The sequence below is a fragment of the Tiliqua scincoides genome, chromosome 12, assembly GCF_035046505.1.
Source record: "Tiliqua scincoides isolate rTilSci1 chromosome 12, rTilSci1.hap2, whole genome shotgun sequence".
Taxonomy (NCBI): domain Eukaryota; kingdom Metazoa; phylum Chordata; class Lepidosauria; order Squamata; family Scincidae; genus Tiliqua; species Tiliqua scincoides.
This window is the reverse complement of record NC_089832.1, coordinates 7582880-7606109: the sequence shown is the minus strand read 5'-3', so window position 1 is coordinate 7606109 and position 23230 is coordinate 7582880. Positions and strand designations below refer to the sequence as shown.

Here is a 23230-nt window from a genome sequence, read left to right as displayed (position 1 = left end):
TCAGGCCTCACGGGGGGGGGGTGCCTTAGGAGAAAAAAAAAATCATCCTTAGCGCCTTTAGCATTCTCCTTCTGCAGCACAGAGGAAAGCAGGACCTGTTCACCCACCCAGGTATGATGCCTGCCAAGACATGAATAAAATGCTATTTTTAAACACATGGCGTGGCATTTCTCAGTGCCCCAGAACCCAAGAGGGAGGGGGGAAAATATCTCACTCCTACTCAGAACAGCCAAAGGAGTACATCTGATGCAGAGCTCGGGGGATGGCATACCCAGGCAGACAAGTAATTGATTCTTTCAGCCTGTCGCCTGCAATTCCCCTGGGCTCCTCTGCTGTGCCCTGTTCCAGTCCAGAGACCCCAAACCCCCCCCCCCAAAGACTGGGCTATTATATGGACCCCCTTCCCCCAAGACTGGGCTATTGCAAACTGCCCAGTCTTATTAACCCTACCACATTCTTGGGACTTTCTGTGTGTGTGTGTGTGTGGGGGGGGGGCTCTGTATTTGTGTGGGCTCTCTCTTTCTCTCTCTCTCTCTCTCCCCCCCCCCCAAAGCAAGGCAAGCTTCAAGTAGGGAATCTTTCAGTTTGAGCCCCCCAGTTTGCTCAATCACATAGTTCTGTGCAGGGAGACCATCAAAAGAACCCCAGGCAAACCCGGCACCATTCAGATCAATGGAAGTTTTGCCATCGGGAGGCAGGCTGGGCGTGTTGTTGTTGGGGGGGGGGCGGTTTGAGGCTTAAAACAAGTCATGAACCTGCATTCCAACATCATGGAGATGCTCTGCCGTGACTTCAGGACCGCACTGCAAGCCTGACTAAACGTTATCAAAACGCGATCCCAGTTTCCCTTCCAGCCAAACCCCCCCATTAATCCATGCAGTGCTCTGTAGTTTCTTTCCCACTCTCTCCATTCCCCCCCCCCTTTAAAACGACTGCATTGGCTAGACAGCTTCCTGGAGCAGTAAAACCCTACCCTGCGTACGAAAGATCCTTGCAGGGCTGGTGGTGGTGGTGGATCATGGATGGGAGACTTTAGATGAAGCTAGCCCCCCCCCCCCCGGGCGCAACAGAACCTCCAAGTCTTCTCGCCTTTGCTGCTGAAGGGCTTTGGGGTGCGCTCCGAGCCACTTACCTATACTGATGGTGTTTGGGAATCCTCCCAGCGACTCCCCAGGCAGCCCCGCCAGGAGGAGGCAGAGAGTTGGCAGTAGGGGCTGCCCCATTTTGGCCCCCCCTTCTTCTCGCAGACCCCGCAGTTCAATTTCTACAGTGAAACGGACCAGACGGGCATGGACGCAACAGTGATGGTGTGTGTGTGTGTGTGTGTGTGTGGTGGGGGTGATGGTGGAGGATCCGAGGACTCTTGGGGGGTACTCCTCCTCCTCCTCCTCTCAGCCTTCCTCCTGGCGTTCTCCTCCTCCTCCTCCTCGCCTTCACCCCAGCCTGGAGAGGCTCATCAGCTCGGAGGAGAGGCTCCGCAGGGTCTTCCTCCTCCTCCCCCTGGAGCAGCCACGGTGGGGAGGCGCCCCCCTCCCGTCCCCGCCTTCTCCTGCAGCCGGTCGCCCCCCGATCGGGCCACGCGGGGGCTCAAACTTCACCGCGGCGCTGCCTCCTTCTCAGCCGGCCGCATCCTTCTCCAGCCTGCCCGCGAACTGCAGCCGGAGCCCCCAGCAGCAGCGCCCGTCTCGCTTTCAGCGCAGTCAATGGACACGCACAGGGGAGGCTCACGCGGACCTCCCTCCCTTTAAAGCGGCAACTGGCCCCTTTAAGGCTGCATTGGCTTTGTGCGAGGCTCTCTGGGGGGGGGGGAAGGAGGAGGTACAGCTAAGAGAAGGAAGGAAGGGGGAGAGAGAGCAACCCAGGGGAAGGAAGATGCTGTCCCAGCTCAGGAAGGGATGCTCTCTTCAAGGCATCTCTAAGGGATGACAATAGCGGGCCCCTGTGCCTTTAAGGCTGCTCCCCTTTCCCAGGAGTGAGCAAAGCAGCGGGGTTGGCGCCTGAGGCTGCAATCCGATCCCCACTTTCCTGATGGCAAGCCCCATCAAACCCCATGGGACCTAGGAATGCCTAGATTGCGCCCCCCACCCACCCACCCACCCAGTCCACTTGCCTAGGATGGGGTGCAACTCTCTGTCCGCCTGGACGTGGGGGTCCATCGTCCCCACTGAACGTGGCTGGACCACAGAGGGGTTGACTTCTGAGGCTGCAATCCGATCCCCACTTTCCTGAGAGTAAGCCCCATCGAACCCCATGGGACCTACTTCTGAGAAGACATTCCTAGACTGTGCCCCACCAGTCAACTTGCCTAGGATCAGGTTCAATATCTGCCTGGATATGGGGTGGTCTGTCGTTCCCACTGAACTTGACTGGACCCTGAATGAGCAGAGGCTTAGGCTGGAGGGATGAGAGCATTTTTGCAGGTGTGGGTTTTCTCCTGAGAAATCCCTTCTTCAAGTGACTCAAGAAAGAAGATGACATTAAGGCTGCCCTCCTTTCCCTAGGAGTGAGCCCCACTGAACGCAGAGGGGTTTGTTTCTGAGGCTGCAATCTGATCTCCACTTTCCTGCCTAGATTGTGCTCCGAAGTCAACAGGCCTAGGATCGGGTCCAACTCTCTGTCCGCCTGGATATGGGGGTCCATCGTTCCACTGAAAGTGGCTGGACCCAGAGGATTGGGCTGGAGGGGATTTCTGCAGATGTGGCTTTTCTCCTGAGAAATCCCTTCCTCAAGTGACTCAAGGAAGATCCCAGCCTTCCTTGGCATTCACTAGATGGAGTTGAGAGCCCACCACAATGACAGAAGTGGTGAATGGGGCCAAAGGGATCAGGCTGGGCAGGGGAAGGGGGCAAATTTAAGCAAGGGATCCATGTAAATTATGGGCTCTGTATAACTCAGGACTGGAGCTTTGCTTTGGGTGTGGAGCTACTCAGGATTCCTTCTTCAAACACACACACACATATATATAAGGTTGCACTATTCCCCTCCCCATTTATTTCTGACTCCATGTCACTGTCCTGCTTCAATATCTCTAGACTGGATGTACCTGCTGGCATGATAGAAACAGGTAGGATTCCATTCCCCGCATCTCCCATCTATTTTAGATAGCAGAGCTGTCATAGTTGGAGATAGTTGGATAGCTGAGATAGTTGGAGAGTCATTGCTAGTCAGACAATTCTGGGCTGGACAGACTAAAGGCCTGACTCAGACAGAGCAACTTTGGTGTTTTTTTAAATTTTTCACATTATTATTCTGTCCTTCCTCTGAGGAGCTCAGTGTGATATACATGGTTCCTCCCATCCTTGTATCTTCACGACAACCCTGTGAGGTAGGTGAGGCTGAGAGAATGACTGGCGAAAGTCACCTAGGAAGTTCCCCTGAGTGGGGATTTGACCCTAGGTCTTCCAGTCCAACACCAGAACCACTACACCATCCTGGCTCTTATTGAAGCTGCTGTCTTGCTTAGTAGCAGCCCTTTAGTATGATTTGAACTGGGTTGGCAAAAGAATCACCTGCATTCCTTTTTAAGGTCAGAGGTCAGCAGTAGGGGAGAGAGCATATGCGTTTGATCCACAAGGCCCTAGTTCAATTCCTAGTATGGCAAGGAAAGATCTCCAGCTGATACCTTGGAGAGCAGTCACTGGCCAGATGGGACCTAGTAGAAAGCAGCCCCCTGGGTGCCCATAGAAGGCCTTGGGAGAAACTGAAGAACACAACCAAATAGCAACCTGATAACTGGAGAAATAAGGGAACCTTCAGTCATTTTCAGTGCAAGTCTACGCATGTCTACTCAGAAGTGAGCCCTATTCCACTCAATGGAACTTTCTCCCAAAGAAGTCTGTCTAGAATTGCAGTCCCAGTGGCTGATCCAAACATTCAACATCGTCTGGCATTGTGGCCACAGATACTAAGATACAGCCTTTGGATCTGAGATGTGTCCAGGTATTACCTGGGCTCTGCCCAGTTGGTCAATTTCCGGTCAGTATCATCAGTGTCCATTTCAGTGGCCAAACCTGCAGGAGATCCAGGCAGCAATTGAACTCCAGAGGCCTGCAAGAGGCAGAGTCCATTCTCAGGAAGTAAACCACACCATTTTGTGCCTCACGCTTGCAAAATGAGATGCCAAAGAGACATTGTTGTATGAATCAATAAGAAGACACTGTCTCGTCGTCACCATTCCATCTTGCAGTCATTAGTCACAAAATTGAGCTGTTGTCTTTTCGCTGAGAGAATCGACTGCCTCTTGCAGGCCCCTGGAGTTTCAAGGCTCCTGAAAATATATTGCCATTACCCATCCCAGATCCAAAGCATCTTCTGCTACATGGCAAAGAGAAACTGGGTTGCATTGTTAAAAGCATGCAAAGCATGTGAAAGCATGTTAAATGCAGCTGCTTTGGCTGGCAAAGTGTGTCTTTCCAGCCCTGCTGCCTGAAGCCCTTCACTGGCTTCACTGGCTCCTTTTCTCTCCATTGCAGGGGTGCCCAAACCCCGGCCCGGGGGCCACTTGCGGACCTTGGGGGCTCCCAATTTGACCCATGCGGAGTCCCCAGTCTCCAATAAGCCTCTGGCCCTCTGGAAACTTGCTGGAGCCCATGCTGGCCCAACGCAACTACTCTTAGCGTGAGGACGACTGTTCGACCTCTCACCTGAGCTGTGGGATGAGGGCTCCCTCCACTACTTGCTGTTTCACATCTGTGATGCAACAGCGGCAGCGAAGGAAAGGCTGGCCTTGCTTTGTGCAAGGCCTTTTATAGGCCTTGGGCTACTGTGAGACCTTCATTCATTCATATAAGTTCCATCTCTAATGAATTCGTTTATGTAAATTTATTCAAATTTTTAATGTAAATTAATTCTTTTTTTCCCCTGGCCCCAGACACAGTGTCAGAGAGATGATGTGGCCCTCCTGCCAAAATGTTTGAATACCCAATGGACACCCCTGCTCCATTGGAAACTGGGCTCCTTTCATAACCCAGTTTGCATTCTATCTCCCTCAATGTTTTCCTGGGAGGCTAGCTACTCTGATGAGTCAGGTTTACTTGCATGTCCATCTGAGAGTGGTGTGCCAAGGGTCTTGGGTCCCAACAATCAAAGGGCACACCCAGAGGCATACCTAGAAACCCCAGCAGCCAGGGCAGTGATGTCATGACATCATAGTATCACTTCCAGGTTCTCCCCAGAGGAGGAGGTGCAGGCAGCTCTGCATCCCTATTAGTTCTCCTGTGGAGAATCCCCCTTGAAGAGGTGCCACTTGAAGGGGGTGCCACTGAGCAGAAGGAACGGGGGTGCAAAACTACCACATTGAGCACCCTTTTCATTGGAAGAACCATAGACAGCGCGAAGCAGTCATGCACCCCCTTGGCGTAGCGCCCAGAGCAGGCTCTGCCCTTTTTACACCTCTGGGTGCAATACTCAGGCCGCTAACAATATAGTTGTCCTAAATGATAGCTTGGGTTGCTTGTGCCTCTGGGATGAAGCCAGCCCCAGACATCCTGGCACTACTGAAGGACATTTGGCTTTGTGGCACCATGTGCCACCTTTCCCTTCTTATCTGGGGGCACAGCTGATGCCCATTCTTCCTCCTTTTAATCCTCCTTTGTGGATTAAAGAAGAAGGAAAAGAAGCCTTCTTTGTGGAAAAGAAGAAGAGGCAGCAAGTGGAGTAGAAAAGGAAGCATGGTAAGGAGAGTGGTGTGGGCTAGTGTGTCATTCAGAGAAGGAGCATCTAGGACTGAGATGCTCCCTCCCACTTGCAGCCAGAAGTGGTGCAGTCATTCAAGCACCGCATTCTGCTGTATAGCTAGACCAGGCCCCAGCAAATGTTTTGCTTTCCTTCTCCCACTATGTTCTCTGTAAGGAACTGCACTTAACCTGCCCACTCTAGCCACTTGCTGATCCAGTGACACTCCAGCAGACTCTGCACACTGACTTCAAGTGGTATATAGTGTATACATAACACACAAATTACTGCCAGCCTCTCTAGCTGGAAGTCAAGGGATCACACCTGACAAGTTTATTCAATTGAAATGGTTAGAATAGCAGCAGGCACTGCTTGTAGCGTGGCCAGACTGTCAGCCACAGACCTCCTATTGGCTTTGAAAGACTAGTGTGGCCACACCACTTGGGAGCCTGCACCCCTGGTGCTATAAAGACTAACAGTATTTCATCCCTGTTGCAGCACACTCTTTGCCAGCCACCAAGCAGTGATGGACAAGGGCTTTCTAATCCATGCCTCAGCCAGCTCTGGGGGGCAAGAGTGATGTCATACACCAGGGGTGCTCACACTTTTTTGGCTCGAGAGCTACTTTGAAACCCAGCAAGGCCCGGAGATCTACCAGGGGGAAGGAAGCGTCTGACAGTCACCCCCTTTAATGTATGGAGCCCCTGCTGGAGTCTAGTCAGTTTCGTCAGTTTTGTTGCTGCATGCCTGAAGAGCAGCTAAAGTGTCACTTTCAGTGTCACTTTAGTGTCAGCTAAATATGTCAGTTTCGTCTAGTCACTAGACGAAACTGACATATTAACAGTTTGGAGACACAGGGCTCCGTGATCTACTCATTTTGCCTCGTGATCTACCGGTAGATCGTGATCCACCTATTAAGCACCCCTGTCATACACCATGACCATGCAGAGTCGCTGATTGGTCTGCCTCCCAGCCAATCAGCAACCACTGTTATGTTGCTCCTGGGTCATGTTGGGGTGAGATTGGAAGGCCATCAACATCTCATCAGTGGCTGATGGGCAGTTCACCACCACAGGGATTAAGCACAGGGATTACAGGACTGGGAGGATGGATGGGGCTGCTTCTTAGCCAGAGGGGCCATAACACCTTTCTTAAAACAATTGCAAGCCTCTGGCTGAGAATGTAGCCATGTTTGCTCCTGCAAGTCTTGCTACTTTAATGCTCTCCAAATGAATAACTTCATCTTTTTATCCATCACTTCTCCCCACCCCCAACATTTCCACTTTTACTCACACCTGTGATTTGATGCAAATCAAATCTTTCCTCAAATCTTCTCTTTGAGAAGAGAAGTGGACAGCACCTAGGTGTGAATTCTCTCATTCATTGGTTGATGTGATGTGCCTTGGATGTTTCTTCAATTTCTTGCCTTTGACCATATATCTTTGGCAAATGAGCTAAGACTAGGCTAGTGGCTAAGCTGTTAAGCAGCCAATCAGAACTTTCCCAGTTTGACTCTTGCCCCTACTTTGAACCTTAGTAAGAACATAAGAACAGCCCCACTGGATCAGGCCATAGGCCCATCTAGTCCAGCTTCCTGTATCTCACAGCGGCCCACCAAATGCCCCAGGGAGCACACCAGATAACAAGAGACCTCATCCTGGTGCCCTCCCTTGCATCTGGCATTCTGACATAACCCATTTCTAAAATCAGGAGGTTGCGCATACACATCATGGCTTGTACCCCATAATGGATTTTTCCTCCAGAAACTTGTCCAATCTCCTTTTAAAGGCATCTAGGCTAGACGCCAGCACCACATCCTGTGGCAAGGAGTTCCACAGACCGACCACACGCTGAGTAAAGAAATATTTTCTTTTGTCTGTCCTAACCCGCCCAACACTCAATTTTAGTGGATGTCCCCTGATTCTGGTATTATGTGAGAGTGTAAAGAGCATCTCCCTATCCACTCTGTCCATTCCCTGCATAATTTTGTATGTCTCAATCATGTCCCCCCTCAAGCGTCTCTTTTCTAGGCTGAAGAGGCCCAAACGTCGTAGCCTTTCCTCATAAGGAAGGTGCCCCAGCCCCGTAATCATCTTAGTCGCTCATTTTCCATTTCCACTATGTCTTTTTTGAGATGCGGCGACCAGAACTGGACACAATACTCCAGGTGTGGCCTTACCATCGATTTGTACAACGGCATTATAATACTAGCCGTTTTGTTCTCAATACCCTTCCTAATGATCCCAAGCATAGAATTGGCCTTCTTCACTGCCGCCGCACATTGGATCGACACTTTCATCGACCTGTCCACCACCACCCCAAGATCTCTCTCCTGATCTGTCACAGACAGCTCAGAACCCATCAGCCTATATCTAAAGTTTTGATTTTTTGCCCCAATGTGCATGACTTTACACTTACTGACATTGAAGCGCATCTGCCATTTTGCTGCCCATTCTGCCAGTCTGGAGAGATCCTTCTGGAGCTCTTAGTAGATTGTCTTAGACAAAATACTCCGCTCAGCCTCAGTCCTCCCATCTGCAAATTGGGAATAATAATGCTTACTTGCCTTAAAGGCCCATTTTTTTGGACGAATGATGCAAAGCACTTGTATATTAGTCATCGGGAATTCATTTTGTGAGTCTCATCAAAACTGCTTTGGCTTCTCTTGGCCTTCCTCATGGACAAAATTCATACCCACATTTGCCTTGCTGCTGTAGATGGAATGTGAAGGAAATTTCATGATGTGCAGCATTTGCCCTGAGGAATTTTGTCTGTCTTATTCCAACATTTTTTTCTTTGCTTCCCCCCCCCCCCAAATTCCTCCCTTCTTTTGCTCAAAGAGGAAGCCCCACTTTTAGCCTGAAGCATAATGCAGCGGCAACTCTAGTCTGAAGAGCTCCTATAAAGAAGTGGATGATATTGCTTGAACACCAGAGGGACTTTCCCCAGTGCTTTTCTACAGGGCAAATCTATTTGACAGGAGCCCTAATTAGAAACCAGGGAAGATTTTCAAAGGAACCATTTGGAACACAGCTTCTCTCTCTCTCTCTCTCTCTCCCCCCCCCCCCACATATGGCTATGGTTGCCATTGATTGTAACGTGAACTTTTTTGTTGAAAAGCAATATATTATTGCATATAAAAGCAATATAATAATAACAATAACAACAACAACAACAACAACAACTGAGAGCCACTTCAGGCAAAGTGTGTCTTTGAAATCTGCCCCACATTTCTAGACCCTCTAACCCAGCCATTTCCAATCACTTTGCCATGGCACACTGGTGTGCCGCGAGTGGTTCACAGGTGGTCCACAGGGATTTAGGGGAAGGTCATTTATTAGTAGGGCCAGTGGGGGATGTGAGCCCCTCCCCCCCACTGGCAGCACGGTGTGCCTTGTGAATTGTCAAAAGCCTGATGGTGTGCCTTGACCATTTTAGTGCCTTTAGTGCTGTCCCGTCCCATCCCGTCCATCCCGTCCCATCCCCCCGCCCGTGCACATTCTAGCATGTTATGCTTATTTTGAATTTAATCACGGGAACCTGCTAGATACCAAGCCCTCCTCTACCTCAGTATCATCTCTCTGACTGGAGCAGGTCTTCAGTAAGAGCATGCCCTCCACTGAATGAAAAGCCATGGCTGTACTTGGTTGGCAACCTTCAGTCTCGAAAGACTATGGTATAAGCCTACAGCACCCGGTATTCCCAAGCGGTCTCCCATCCAAGTACTAACCAGGCCTGACCCTGCTTAGCTTCTGAGATCAGATGAGATCAGGCATGTGCAGGGTAACAGTTGCTGCTTTGGAGTCCGATAATATATTATCAAGAGGCTGAAAGGTAGCTCGACGGCGACAGAGTGTGAAATGGCAGGTGCTGGGGACAGTGCTTTAGCATTCATGCAGTTACCCAAGGTACAGAATTCATGTACCTGGGTAGACATTAAGCTTCTACCCACCCGCATAGACATTAAGCTTCTGGAGACAGGGAGCTGACCCCTTGAAGGATGATTGACAATGGTAGCCATTCCTAGCATTGTACCCAGGGGACTGTTGGAGGAGGGCATTGAGATGTACTTATTTTCCAGCTGAAGGAGAAGGCAAGGCAAGTGTCCAGCCAGGAAATAGAAGCAGTGAAGTCCTGTTCCCATCAGAAAAGGGACCCAGCTGCTCCCTGCCTCATCCTCCAGACTGTATTGGAATCGCGGAAGATCTGGCGAGGAGGTAGATGTGGTGTCATCAGTGGCCCCTTTAAGGGTAAGGCTTGGGCATCCAGCAGAGTGTGCTGCACAGCTGCAGCCACTTGAAGGCAAGAGGGCCCTCAGGGATATAAGGAGCACCTGAGGCAGGAAGGGTTTGTGGGTTGTAGAAGGAGTGCAGGTTAGAGAGGAGACTGAATGATTTGGCTTACTAACTTTGGAATCTGACCTCGGACTGTGACTTGGCTTATTGACTTTGGACTCTGCCCTGGATACTCTGACTGACTTTATGACTAATGGACTGACTAACGGACTGCTGGAGACACTGGAGTTTGGTGTGTGGCTGCTGTGCCCAAGACCTGCTGAGGACCAAGGGTCTGCTGTAGTGGTGGGAGGCTGCTGGCAGGAGAGAGGACCTCTGCAGGTTGAACAGGTGAGCTACCCTGGAGGTGGGGTCCAGCAGGACTGCAGGGCAGAACCAGGGTCATTGGTTGGGGAAAGAAGGGGAGCTAATTTGCTTAAAGTGGGCATAATTCTCCAGGCAGAGCTTGGTTTGGGATTTGGCAGAACACAGACCCACCACTGTGATTGTTTGCTTTCAGCAGCAGCAGCAAAGTTGGTAGAAGAGATGAATCACCCTCTTCTGATTTGCTCTTGATGAGCTAGAAGAGGGTTGGAGCACAAGGTGAAGTGGCTGGGTGGGTATCGGGCTGGGAAGGTGGCAGCCAGCAGTGTTGTCATTAGGATTGGTATCACTCAGTGTGGTAATTCATGGTGTCATGGCTGTCTCCCCATGGACCTCTGCCCATACTAGCTGTGGCCAGAAAAGTCTCCAGAGCCCAGGTCTACCAGGCTTCCTGAGGTGGCACCTAGGTCTACCTGCCTAGTAGATCTGGCCAGACCTGGTAGATCTGGAAAGTGAAAGTTGGAGGCTGACTGAGAGGCCAGGTTGACCAGGTGGGCAGAACTGGGCACCACGCTTTGAGTTTGTGGGCTTTTTCCAGCCACCAGGTCTGCCTGGGTCTAGGTGGACCTCACATCTGGAGTGAGAGAGAGAGAGAGAGAGAGAGAGAGAGAGAGAGAGAGAGAGAGAGAGAGAGAGAGAGAGAGAGAGAGCTTTTGGTGTTACTCCCCATGGTATCACCCTGCACCCCTATAGTGACACCCCTGGCAGCCAGTCATTGATTTGCCACCCTCTTGCCTGCCATTGCCTTACTGGGCCTCATGGCTGGTCCAGCCCTTATGGCCTTCCTGCTCCACAAGGAAGGACTTCAGCTCAGTGGCAGAGCACTTCCTTTACATGATGGAGATCCCAAATTCAATCTCTCATTTCTCTAGGTAAGACTGGGAATGATTCTGGTCTGTATTTCTGGATAGCTGCTGTCAGTCAATGTATGTAGCACTCAGTACAGCAGTGATTTGACTGGGCCGAAGGCAGGTTCATGTAGAAGAGGTGGTCCTGTTGTGCTTTGGATGGGATCGTACATCTGCCCTACCAAGGAGTTTGTCCATTTTTAAAGATTTGGGGGTGGTGTGAAAACTGCAAGCATTCTCCCTTGAAAAGGAAATTCTCATCAGCTCAAACATTCCTTTTCTAATCTGAAATAATGGATGCATGAACATTTTGTGGGGGAGACAATGAACATTAAGAAAAGGGACAGTAGAACGGGGGAGTCAACCAGCATTATGAAAAAAGAGAGAACAAACCCATATTTTTCATTTCTGTTCCTTAATTGCAAGAGCAGGTTCAGAGCAGGACAATGACCACCTCTCCTTTTTACTTCTCTGAAAAACCACCCAGAGTAACAACAGATACTAAGAAAGGCCCATTCCATTGTTTCATCCTGCTTAATGCTGCTTTTAAAAAAAATGAACCACCAAACGAGACTTTCATCTCATCAGAATTACATAGCTTTTCTATGGTTATGTCCTCATAAAGCAAAAGAGAGACAATTAACGGAACTGTATGCTAATGCAAGCGGTTTGATAAGCTCCAAGCTGATTAATTCTGGAGAAGACAGACCTTTGCAGATTGGGTGATCGGAGCATTGATAATAACAGAGATGAAAGGGGATTAAGGAGAAAAACAGGAACAGACCAATGGGAAAAACAAGCACTGGTCCCAAATGTAATACAGACAGCTCTCATAATCCTCAAGGGTCTCATAATCCTCAAGGGTTTTCTTTGAAAACATAGTGGGTATTGAATTAGCAGATACTGAATCATTGAGCCTATGGGGAAAATGGAATTAGGTTCCAGGGGACTTTTTTACCATATGGTCTATGAACTTGAATCTTAACTTGAAGCCTATGGGGCTGGGTGACAGCAAAGGTTCATCAACATTTCCAACATCTGATGCTTCCTCCTCTTTGCTGGATATCTCTTGATGCATTGAAGGTTGTGATGATGGCAATTTCTCCATGTTGGCTATCCCTTGACTCATTGAAGGTTGCTGGCCCAACAACAAGGCCTCAGAGCTCAGCAGTGGGGAGGGGGTGGCTTCACCTGTCCTCTTCCTCTGTCTGTCCTTGGTTCCTTCCCTTGGCTTGCCCCAGTTCCAGAGCAGGTAGCCTTCCAGAGACCTCTCATCATCAGCCCCTCATCATTGCCAGGGTTGTAAAGGTTCTGTTGGAATCCCCAAGATGGTGCCCAAGACCAAGACCCAAGTGGTGCCTTGGGCAAGTCTGGAAGTGGACACAAATGTTTCCGATGATTCTTTACGGGCCAATACCAGTGCCCGTATGATGTGGCCCCAGCACAGTATTCATGGATAATGAGAACAGAGTCACAGATAATGAAAGGCAGGTGGCAATTCTGCCCCTTACAGATAAGCATTTATAAGCAGTACTTATAAAGTAGGAGAAATATATGTATAAAAAAATATTTGAGGCTTTGGGTAGTCCATGCATGAAAAGCCCCAACATGAAATTAACTAGAAATGAGTGAGTTTAATTGTTTAAAGTGTCAACAATAGGATAAGTGATGAAAAGTCAATTAGGGTTTTAATTAGAACTGCAATAATCAAATATATTATCTAATTAACTGTAGCATTAATTTTAACCTGTCTCCCATTTAATTGGCCTTTATGGATACTAATTTGAAAACGTGCTATATTTATTTTTGTAAAAGAGGATGGTATTTCCTCCCACCCACTTCTAATTGCCAAATCAATAGGAAAACACAAGGGATGTTAATGAATACATCAGCTCAGTTTTGAAAACAATGCTGTAGGTTGCTCAAGAAAAGAATTTTCTGTTCATGGAAGAACATAAGAAGAGCCAAAAGTCCATCTAGTCCAGCTTCCTGTATCTCACCAGTTGCCTCTGGGAGCACACAAGACAAGAGACCTGCATCCTGGTGCCCTTCCTCACATCTGGCATTCTGAGGAAGCCCACTTCTAAAATCAGGAGGTTGCACATGCCCATCACGGCTTGTAACCCATGATGGACTTTTCCTCAGAGTTTTGGCCTTTGGATCTTCAGTGTGCAGAGAGGTATTGGAGCAGCTCCAGATTTCAGGGGCCCTTGGTCTGAAATAAACCCTGTCCTACCTGGGCAGGTCCTGAGAGAATTGCACCCTCACCACCTATGTGAAGGTTATTGGCACAAAGGTGACCTGAGACAACTGCAGTTGACCCATCTAAGAGCCCTCAGAAGATGTCCAGTGGCTCCAAGCCCTGTCTCTCTCTCTCTCTCTCTCTCTCTCTTTCATTGGATTCATTCCCATCAAGTGCCTTCAGAACAGGACTTATATCACTTTATGATATGGTGAAATGAGTTAAATGACCCCGTTGAAAGGCATTGAGGAGAGTGTGTGATCAACTTGGGATCAGTGATGGTTTATTCACCCAGTCAGAGGCTGGCTTGAAGCGCATTTTGATCTCATGACCTGAGGGATGCCAGGCAAGAATTCAACCTATCTAGGAACACAGTGGCATAACAAAGGGGGTGGCGGGTACAGGGCCCCGGGTACCATGCCTTGAAGCAGCCATTTTCAACTACTGTGCTGTGGCACACTGGTGTGCCGCGAATGGTCCCCAGGTGTACCACAGGAGTTTGGTGCAGGGTCATTTTTTAATAGAACCTTTGGGGGGGATATGAGCCCCCCACCCACAGCATGGTGTGCCTTGTCAATTGTCCAAAAACTGATAGTGTGCCTTGAGACAAAAAAACTGCCTTGAAGGATGCCAGCAGTAAGGAGGAGGAGAAGCCTGAAGTCAGTTGTGGTCCACAAGGGGATGAGGGGTCATGAAGAGGGTTGCAGGAGAAGGCACTATGGCAGTAAGGAAGTCCCACTTCCCCTTGCCCCCTTCCATGGGAACTCAAAGCAGTTGTGCACTGAAAAAACCAGTCAGCCACTCAGAGTGCTGTGCAGCCGCCCTAAGTGCACCATAACCTGAGTCAGGCAGTTCTAGGAATGACATCAAGAGTTATGGCTCCAGGTACCAGAGAGGTGAGCTACACTGGTTTATGAAGCTGAGACCATTGTTCTGTTTAGCTCAGGATCATCTACAGTAACAGGCAATGGCTGCCCAAGGTTTCAGGCAAGGGTTTTCCCCAGCCCGGAGATTGGGATTGAAACTGGAATCTTCTGTATATACACCATGTCCCTGTGTGCCACCATCCAGCTTTAGCCACAGCAGGGAACTGCAGGCGAATCAGCCAAGGGAGTACCAATTTTGGAGCACCAATTCAACTGGTATTGAACCCTATGAAGGTTTTCGGATCGGGCTCTCTCTCTAGCCAGTGCAATGAAGATACTTGTTCTTGACGCTCCAGACTACCCTTGCCTGGTGCACCCAATCCTTGGCTTAAATGGAATTGGACCTTGTGCCTTAAGGCCATGCTGGCTGCACAGGGACAATGGGGTAAGATAAGGATAATTCCAGACTCCACTTTTGAAATTCTTTCTCGGAGTGTTGTTGAGGCTGGTTCTTTCCACATTACTTTTTTTATGTACTGTAGTTATTTGCTGTTTAATCTTGTATAATAATTAACTCCAATTGATCCACTGCAGTGCTTTAGCAAAGTGCCGAGGCCTATTAAATTGGACATGGCATCCACCAACACTGTCTTTGTTCCAAGCACAATCATGCGACTGGGGGAAAGAGCAGATTAATATAGCAGCACTGCGAGATGGGACTCTTTGCCGTTGTAAATTCTCAGAGTGCGAGGGAAGGCTTTTAAAATATTAAAAAAGCACTATTCTGGAAATCTGATTAGCCAGAGCATGTCTCTATTTTTTTTTGGGGGGGGGGGGAGGAAACAAAATACACACCCCTTTCTGGCAGAGGGGAGAACCGGAGGCAAGTTTGCTCTGGAATTAAATTCTGCAGCTCCTAATCGTTTATGACTCCTACGTTCCGGGAGTGCGGCTTCTGTTGAAATAAGAAGGTAGAGGAAAGACTTATTTGTTCTGTTGCTAGCATGTTGTACCTACAGACTGCTGAAAATTCAACAGAGACAGAAAATACAACTTTGTCCTCCACTGGAAAACCAAGTGGGAGGGAAGCAGCAGAGCTAATTTAGCTGTTCAGGAGGGGAGGGTCAGCAACAAAAAAACACTGGGGAGGGGTGGTGATGCTTTGGAATTTGAGCATTCCAAAAGAAAGAGACTCACTTGTTGAAGGACCTATAAAACTACCCCGTCATGGTCTAGGTCAGTGGTTCTCATACATTTAGCACTGAGACCCACTTTTTAGAATGAGAATCTGTCAGGACCAACCAGAAGTGATGTCATGACCGGAAGTGACATCATCAAGCAGGAAGAGTTTTAACAATCCTAGGCTGCAATCCTATCCACACTTACCCAGGAATAAGTCCCATTTACTATCATTGTTAAAAGATTATACATAGTAGCTTGTTAAAAGTACAGGTCTGCAACATTTTCCCAAATGCAGTTACGTACCATGGTAGCATCAAATCTAACAGATTTAAAATAAAATATTGAAATGAATGGGGACCCGCCTGAAATTGGGAAATTGGAAATGGGGACCCACCTAGAGGGTCCTGACCCACAGTTTGAGAAACACTGGTCTAGGTGTTAGAACACTTTATATTGTCTATTATATTATCTTTATAGCCCTTAAGTTTATTATATTATCTTTATAGTCCTTAAGAAGGATGGGGGTATCAGACCTGAACTGGAACAGGCAGGCAGCACAGGGTTGGAGGTGGGTGTGGCACAACCCAGGGCAAGAAGTTATTTTTCCCCTTACCCTAAGCATTGCCCCAGCCACTACAATGGGGCTGCTGGGATCTGCGCCACCTAAAACACTGGCACAGATCCAAGCAGCCTGGTGTTGGATCAGGCTGCTCAGGAGGGTGGTTAGGATCAGGCCTAAGTACCAGAGGCTGGTCCCACCCCCCTCCCAGTCCCAGCCATGGCTTCCTTCCAAACTGGATGCCTGTGGATATCATGTGGTGACCCCACAGGATCCGCGACACCTGGAGCTACTGCCTTATGACTGTCAGTCATAAGAATAAAGAAAGCATCATCTGCAAAGAGAGGGGTGGGGAACAGACTGCTGGGACTGAGCAATTCGAATACAAGGAGAGGCGTGTTATGAATCATGAGAAGTAAACTGCGGCAAGTGTGAGTTCATCTTTGTTTATTTCTTTATTGAAAAGTGGCTTAAAGCCCACCTTTCCCAATAGGAAGGTTCGGGGGGGGGGGGTTGCACTGAGCAAGAACCGAAATCAATACAAGCAAAAGCAACAACTTAACCACTCTTAGCAGAACAAACGCAGCATTAACTCTCTTTCCAAAAGCCGCCACAGAAGGGGCTTTCTCAGTCAGAAAGGCTGGATGCCTTTAATAGGCTGGATGCCACGACAGAAAGGGCCCTTTACTCAAAAACGAGTCCTAACAGATGGGTTTTCTGAGGCACCTACAGTGTTTGGGGGGGGGGCTTTAAAAAACTAGAATCCTGAGTCTTTTCCATAAAAATGACAGCTGCAGAAAAAAAAAATGGAGCTGCTGACGGTGTGCGTGTCAGAGTTCTCATTTAACACTCCCCTGCTGTCTCCATCCCATTTGTAAACAAGGCAGGAGAGGATGGCGCAGACTGTGTGCGAGTAAGGACAGAAGTGGCAAGAGGGAGGACAGCAGCTGGGAGGCTTATCAGTATGACCCAATCCTTTGCAGCTGTACTCAGAGGTAGTCCCCATTGTGCCGGTCATTCAATGAGGCTTCCTCCTCCAAAGTAACAATGGAACCATAAGGTTGGAAAGTGTGACCACTACAGACCAACTCCCTCCGGCTTCCCTGCCTCCTTTTCCCTCTTCCCTGGGCTTCTGCAGTCAATTCTAAGGCAAGAAGCCCCTTGGGCTCCTCCTCCTGTCCTCCCTCATCCAAATAAAAAAAAAAAATTACACTGCCCATCCTTTGAGATTGTGAGCCCTTTCAGGACATCTTCAGAGATGGACAAGAGAGTCCTCTTCAGCCTCCTCCCCCTGCTTCCTGCTCAAAGCAAAACCAAAACATTAACCCTTCCCTGCCTCCTGGCTGGAACGTTGCTGCCGCTTGCCCTATCTCAGTGATGGCCCCAGGAGGTCTTTCACACCTGAGTCTGCATGCATGGGGACTCATTTCTGAGTTAGCGGCCTCAGACTCCAGTCACTGCCTGAGTCATTGGCACATCTGACTTGAGTGTACACAAGTGAGCAAAAAAACCACATGCTTTTGCGACTCGGACTCAAGTCACCTGAGCCCCGATTCCCATCACTGCCAATTGCATAGAGTGCACTCTCTCTCTCTCTCTCTCTCTCTCTCTCTCTCTCTCTCTCTCTCATGCACACACACACCCCCGCCAGATTGCCTCTTTTTTTGTTCATTCCTTTGACTTGCCTGGAGGGAGGGCACCATCATCTGCATGTCACACAACACCTTAATCAAAAGCAAAACGAGAAAACCTGGATCTGCTCAAGAAGAAGGAGGTGAGGTATAAATACTTCATGATCAGTGCAATGTGACTGATGTCATAATTCTAGCCTGAGTATGTGTTGCTCTCCAAATCCTCCTCAGGTGTCACATCTCCAGCCTTCCTCGTCTCTATTCAACATCAGGGAAAGAAACTGAGAGTAAATATTTTTACATAAGGTGGGTTAAAACCATCCCATTGTTTCCAGCTTCACACCGTCTTTTGAAATGCCCGCCCCTCCCCATCCACCACCCTTTGAGGTCTGTTTGCATATTGTTTATTTCAGCCCACCCAGCTGTCAGGATTTGGACAGCGAATGAGCTGGAACCTGGGGCTGTGTTCTAGTAATCCATTTACAAATCTTATGGTAATAAGCTTCTGCCCATTTTTTTTAGAGTTGTCCTTTGGTTGTAACAACACAAGTTCCCCAGCTAATTGGTAGGCAAAATTCCCCAGTGCAACCAAGGACATTTCTCTGTGTTTCAAGAAACTTTGGTGGCAATCCTGTATGAACTTACACAGGAGTAAGCCCCTTTGCATTGAATAGGATGGACCTCCAAGTGGACATGCATAGGTTTGTGCGGTTAGACTCGTAATAATCAAACGCTCTGCACACCTTCCTCTTAATTCTAGAAGAATTTAATCACCTTTGAAATAATGATTTCTGCTTTCCTCTCCAATAAGCATTTTTCTCAAATGTTGGGACAGGCAGAATCACAGAATTGGAAGGGAATCCACTAAGTCATCTAGTCCAACCCCCCACCTGTAGAAGGGAATCCTTCTGTAGCATCTCCAACGTATCTCTAAATTAGAGACGTGTTTATTGCAAGCACTGTTTGCTAGGGATTTTGGAGCCAAGTCTTGTACTGGGTTTCCCAGAGTGCCCCTGTTCATTCCCTGATGAGGTATTGTACTGGCACCAGAACGGAAGATCCAGGGGTCACTCTGGCCAAGTCAGCTCCATCCAAAATGACCAGGGTCATCGATACAGACCCTTCATACAGGTTGACCGTGGACATGCTTGCAACCAGAGCTGAACCGAACTGCCCCTCAGTTCTGCTTCCCCATTTATATTGGCGGGAGAACCAACCACCCCCACCAGCAGCATTGCTTTTTGTGGCAGTTGGTGGTTGCTGGTCACCATTTTTTTCCTTCTGAATGACACCATATCAGTTATAGAGCTAGGTGGGTCCCAATAGAGTGTCATTTTAAAAAGTGGGAACCACTGCAATATAGCATCATGTTACATCATTCTTGACAAAAATGGCAACAACCAATGGGAGAACTATCCCCCCCCAACCTTCCTTGCAAGAAGGGGGATAATAAGAGGGAACAATGATTTATATTTGAGGGAGCATGCCCCCAATTATTCACTGTTCCTCTTCTTTCTTTCTTTCTTTCTTTCTTTCTTTCTTTCTTTCTTTCTTTCTTTCTTTCTTTCTTTCTTTCTTTCTTTCTTTCTTTCTTTCTTTCTTTCTTTCTCATTCACATGACTCTATGCACAACCCACCCTGCTGCCTCCACATTAGTCGCTTGACCTGGGCCTAAGGTGGTGGGGTGGTAAGTTGGAGTTTGGCTGAGTGACCTCAGACAGCCCTAGCCCCCTCATTTCCTTTTCCACTGCTGCCTTCCTCCTGGCTGTTGCTTCAAAATAGGCCCAGCAGAGCTTACTGCAAGTGCATGAAGAAGTAAGCAGCTTGTGTGGAAGCAGGGGCTGGGTGGGGAAGGAGGTGGAAGCGGGGGGGGGGTCCTGAATAGGCAGTGGCATAGACAAGAAGACAGCAGTCCCCTGCTCGTTCCCCCAGCCCCACTGCTGAAGTTGCTTGCTCGCAAAAGCAGTGCCAGAGGAGAAGGTGGTCTGGGAAGTGGCCAATGGAGTACAGGGGGCCATCACTGCCTCCTCCTTTTGAGCAGCAGGTTCACTCATTGTCATACATGTGGTGTTCCACATACAGGCTGAAGTAGACAGTGCAGGAAAAGCTTGGCCCCTTGCTTCTGCTGTCCTACATCTCTCTCCTCTTTTCCATTAGCCCAGGGCACAGCAAGTCTGTCCAGGGCAGGAGATCTGGTCTAGAGGGTAGACCTTCCGTTAGCCTGAAGATAAACATCAGAAGGTCGCCAGTTTGAGGACACCGGCTGCTCCCTGAACGGCTGAGAATGGCGAGACCTTGAAGCAGCTGACAAGCTGAGCTAAGTGATTCCACCTGCTCTTGGTGTGAGCAAGAAGCATCTTGGCTGCCCTCCATGTGACAGATGGAGCTGCTTGTCAGCCTGCGTGGGAGAACTGGAGACCAGAAGTGAGACCAAACCAGGAAGATCCATTCTGAAATGTTACATAAGAACATAAGAACAGCCCCACTGGATCAGGCCATAGGCCCATCTAGTCCAGCTTCCTGTATCTCACAGCGGCCCACCAAATGCCCCAGGGAGCACACCAGATAACAAGAGACCTCATCCTGGTGCCCTCCCCTACATCTGGCATTCTGACTTAACCCATTCCTAAAATCAGGAGGTTGCGCATACACATCATGGCTTGTACCCCATAATGGATTTTTCCTCCAGAAACTTGTCCAATCCCCTTTTAAAGGCGTCTAGGCTAGACGCCAGCACCACATCCTGTGGCAAGGAGTTCCACAGACCGACCACATGCTGAGTATAGAAATATTTTCTTTTGTCTGTCCTAACCCGCCCAACACTCAATTTGAGTGGATGTCCCCTGGTTCTGGTATTATGTGAGAGTGTAAAGAGCATCTCCCTATCCACTCTGTCCATTCCCTGCATAATTTTGTATGTCTCAATCATGTCCCCCCTCAAGCGTCTCTTTTCTAGGCTGAAGAGACCCAAACGCCGTAGCCTTTCCTCATAAGGAAGGTGCCCCAGCCCCGTAATCATCTTAGTCGCTCTCTTTTGCACCTTTTCCATTTCCATTATGTCTTTTTTGAAATGCGGCGACCAGAACTGGACACAATACTCCAGGTGTGGCCTTACCATAGTTTTGTACAACGGCATTATAATACTAGCTGTTTTGTTCTCAATACCCTTCCTAATGATCCCAAGCATAGAATTGGCCTTCTTCACTGCCGCCGCACATTGGGTCGACACTTTCATCGACCTGTCCACCACCACCCCAAGATCTCTCTCCTGATCTGTCACAGACAGCTCAGAACCCATCAGCCTATATCTAAAGTTTTGATTTTTTGCCCCAATGTGCATGACTACACTTACTGACATTGAAGCGCTTCTGCCATTTTGCTGCCCATTCTGCCAGTCTGGAGAGATCCTTCTGGAGTTCCTCACAATCACTTCTGGTCTTTACCACTCGGAAAAGTTTGGTGTCGTCTGCAAATTTAGCCACTTCACTGCTCAACCCTGTCTCCAGGTCATTTATGAAGAGGTTGAAAAGCACCGGTCCCAGGACAGATCCTTGGGGCACACCGCTTTTCACCTCTCTCCATTGTGAAAATTGCCCATTGACACCCACTCTCTGCTTCCTGGCCTCCAACCAGTTCTCAATCCACGAGAGGACCTGTCCTCTAATTCCCCGATTGTGGAGTTTTTTCAGTAGCCTTTGGTGAGGGACCATGTCAAACACCTTCTGAAAGTCCAGATATATAATGTCCACTGGTTCTCCCGCATCCACATGCCTGTTGACCTTTTCAAAGAATTCTATAAGGTTCGTGAGGCAAGACTTACCCTTACAGAAGCCATGCTGACTCTCCCTCAGCAAGGCCTGTTCGTCTATGTGTTTTGAGATCCTATCTTTGATGAGGCATTCCACCATCTTACCCGGTATGGATGTTAGGCTGACCGGCCTATAGTTTCCCGGGTCCCCCCTCTTTCCCTTTTTAAATATAGGCGTGACATTTGCTATCCTCCAATCTTCTGGCACCGTGGCCGTTTTGAGGGACAAGTTGCATACCTTAGTCAAGAGATCTGCAACTTCATTCTTCAATTCCTTAATAACCCTTGGGTGGATGCCATCAGGGCCCGGTGACTTATTGATCTTTTTATTGATCTATTAATTTTATAAATAGATAGATAAATAGATATTAATTTATCTATTGATAAATTAATCAATGAGGTCTGAAACATCTTCTCTTTTAACCTCTATCTGACTTAACTCCTCGGTTAGGAGGGGCCGTTCGGGCAGCGGTATCTGCCTGAGGTCTTCTGCCGTGAAGACAGATGCAAAGAACTCATTTAATTTCTCTGCCATCTCTAAGTCTCCTTTTATCTCCCCTTTCCCTCCCTCACCATCCAGAGGGCCAACCGCTTCTCTGGCGGGTTTCCTGCTTCTAACATATTTGAAGAAGCTTTTATTATTCCCCTTAATGTTGCTGGCCATGCGTTCCTCATAGTCTCGCTTGGCCTCCCCTATCACCTTCTTACATTTCTTTTGCCACAGTTTATGTTCCTTTTTATTCTCCTCATTAGGGCAAGACTTCCATTTACGGAAGGAAGCTTCCTTGCCCTTCACAGCCTCTCTAACTTGGCTGGTTAGCCATGCGGGCACCCTCCTGGATTTAGTGGAACCCTTCTTTCTTTGCGGTATACACCTCTGCTGGGCCTCTATTACTGTTGTTTTAAGCAGCCTCCATGCACTCTGGAGAGATTGGACTCTTTTTACCCTCCCTTTCAACCTCCTTCTAACCAGCCTCCTCATTTGAGGGAAGTCCGCCCGTCGGAAGTCAAGGGTTTTTGTTAGAGATTTGCCTGGTATTCTTCCCCCAACGTGCACGTCAAAACGGATCGCAGCATGATCACTGTTCCCCAATGGCTCAGTAACGTTTACATCTCTAACCAGGTCCTGCATACCACACAATATTAAATCCAGAATCACCTGTCCTCTGGTGGGCTCCGTGACTAGCTGATCTAAGCCACAGTCATTTAGCACGTCAAGAAATCCGGTTTCCTTATCGTGACCAGAACACAAATTGACCCAGTCAATATGAGGATAATTGAAGTCCCCCATGATTACAACCCTGTCCCTCCTTGTCACCTCCCTGATCTGTTTCCTCATTTCAAGGTCCCCATCAGATTTCTGGTCTGGGGGACGATAGCACACCCCCAGTACTACATCACTGCACAAGCCTGGTAATTTAACCCACAGAGATTCTACGGTGGAGTCGGACCCACCTTCAATCTCTACTTTGCTGGATTCTATCCCTTCCTTAACATAAAGGGCCACCCCACCTCCAACACGCCCCTGCCTGTCCCTCCTGTAGAGTTTATAGCCCGGGATTACGGTATCCCACTGATTCTCCGCATTCCACCATGTTGTTGGTTCTTGAAGGAAAGAACCTCTATAATTGTAAAAATTCCCTTGAGGGATTTAGAAACGCCTGCCTATGTAAACCGCCTTGAATAAAGTCAGAGGAGTAATCCAATGACCAGAAAGGCAGTATATAAATACTAACGTGTTTTTTTTTTTCCTGCTGAGTCCA

General features: G+C 48.5%; 1 protein-coding gene and 1 pseudogene across 2 annotated transcripts in view; both read right to left on the bottom strand.

The window, feature by feature from the left end:
- The window catches only part of GRIA3 (glutamate ionotropic receptor AMPA type subunit 3), a 189087-nt gene extending 187864 nt beyond the window's left edge, over positions 1-1223 (bottom strand). For both annotated transcript variants that reach the window (XM_066640006.1, XM_066640005.1), the window contains exon 1: positions 1133-1223. In XM_066640006.1, the coding sequence (XP_066496103.1) occupies positions 1133-1223 (91 nt within the window). The remainder of the gene's footprint in view (positions 1-1132) is intronic.
- An 8131-nt stretch (positions 1224-9354) lies between these two features.
- LOC136663541 (5S ribosomal RNA) lies at positions 9355-9471 on the bottom strand (annotated as a pseudogene).
- Between the last annotated feature and the right edge of the window lie 13759 nt (positions 9472-23230).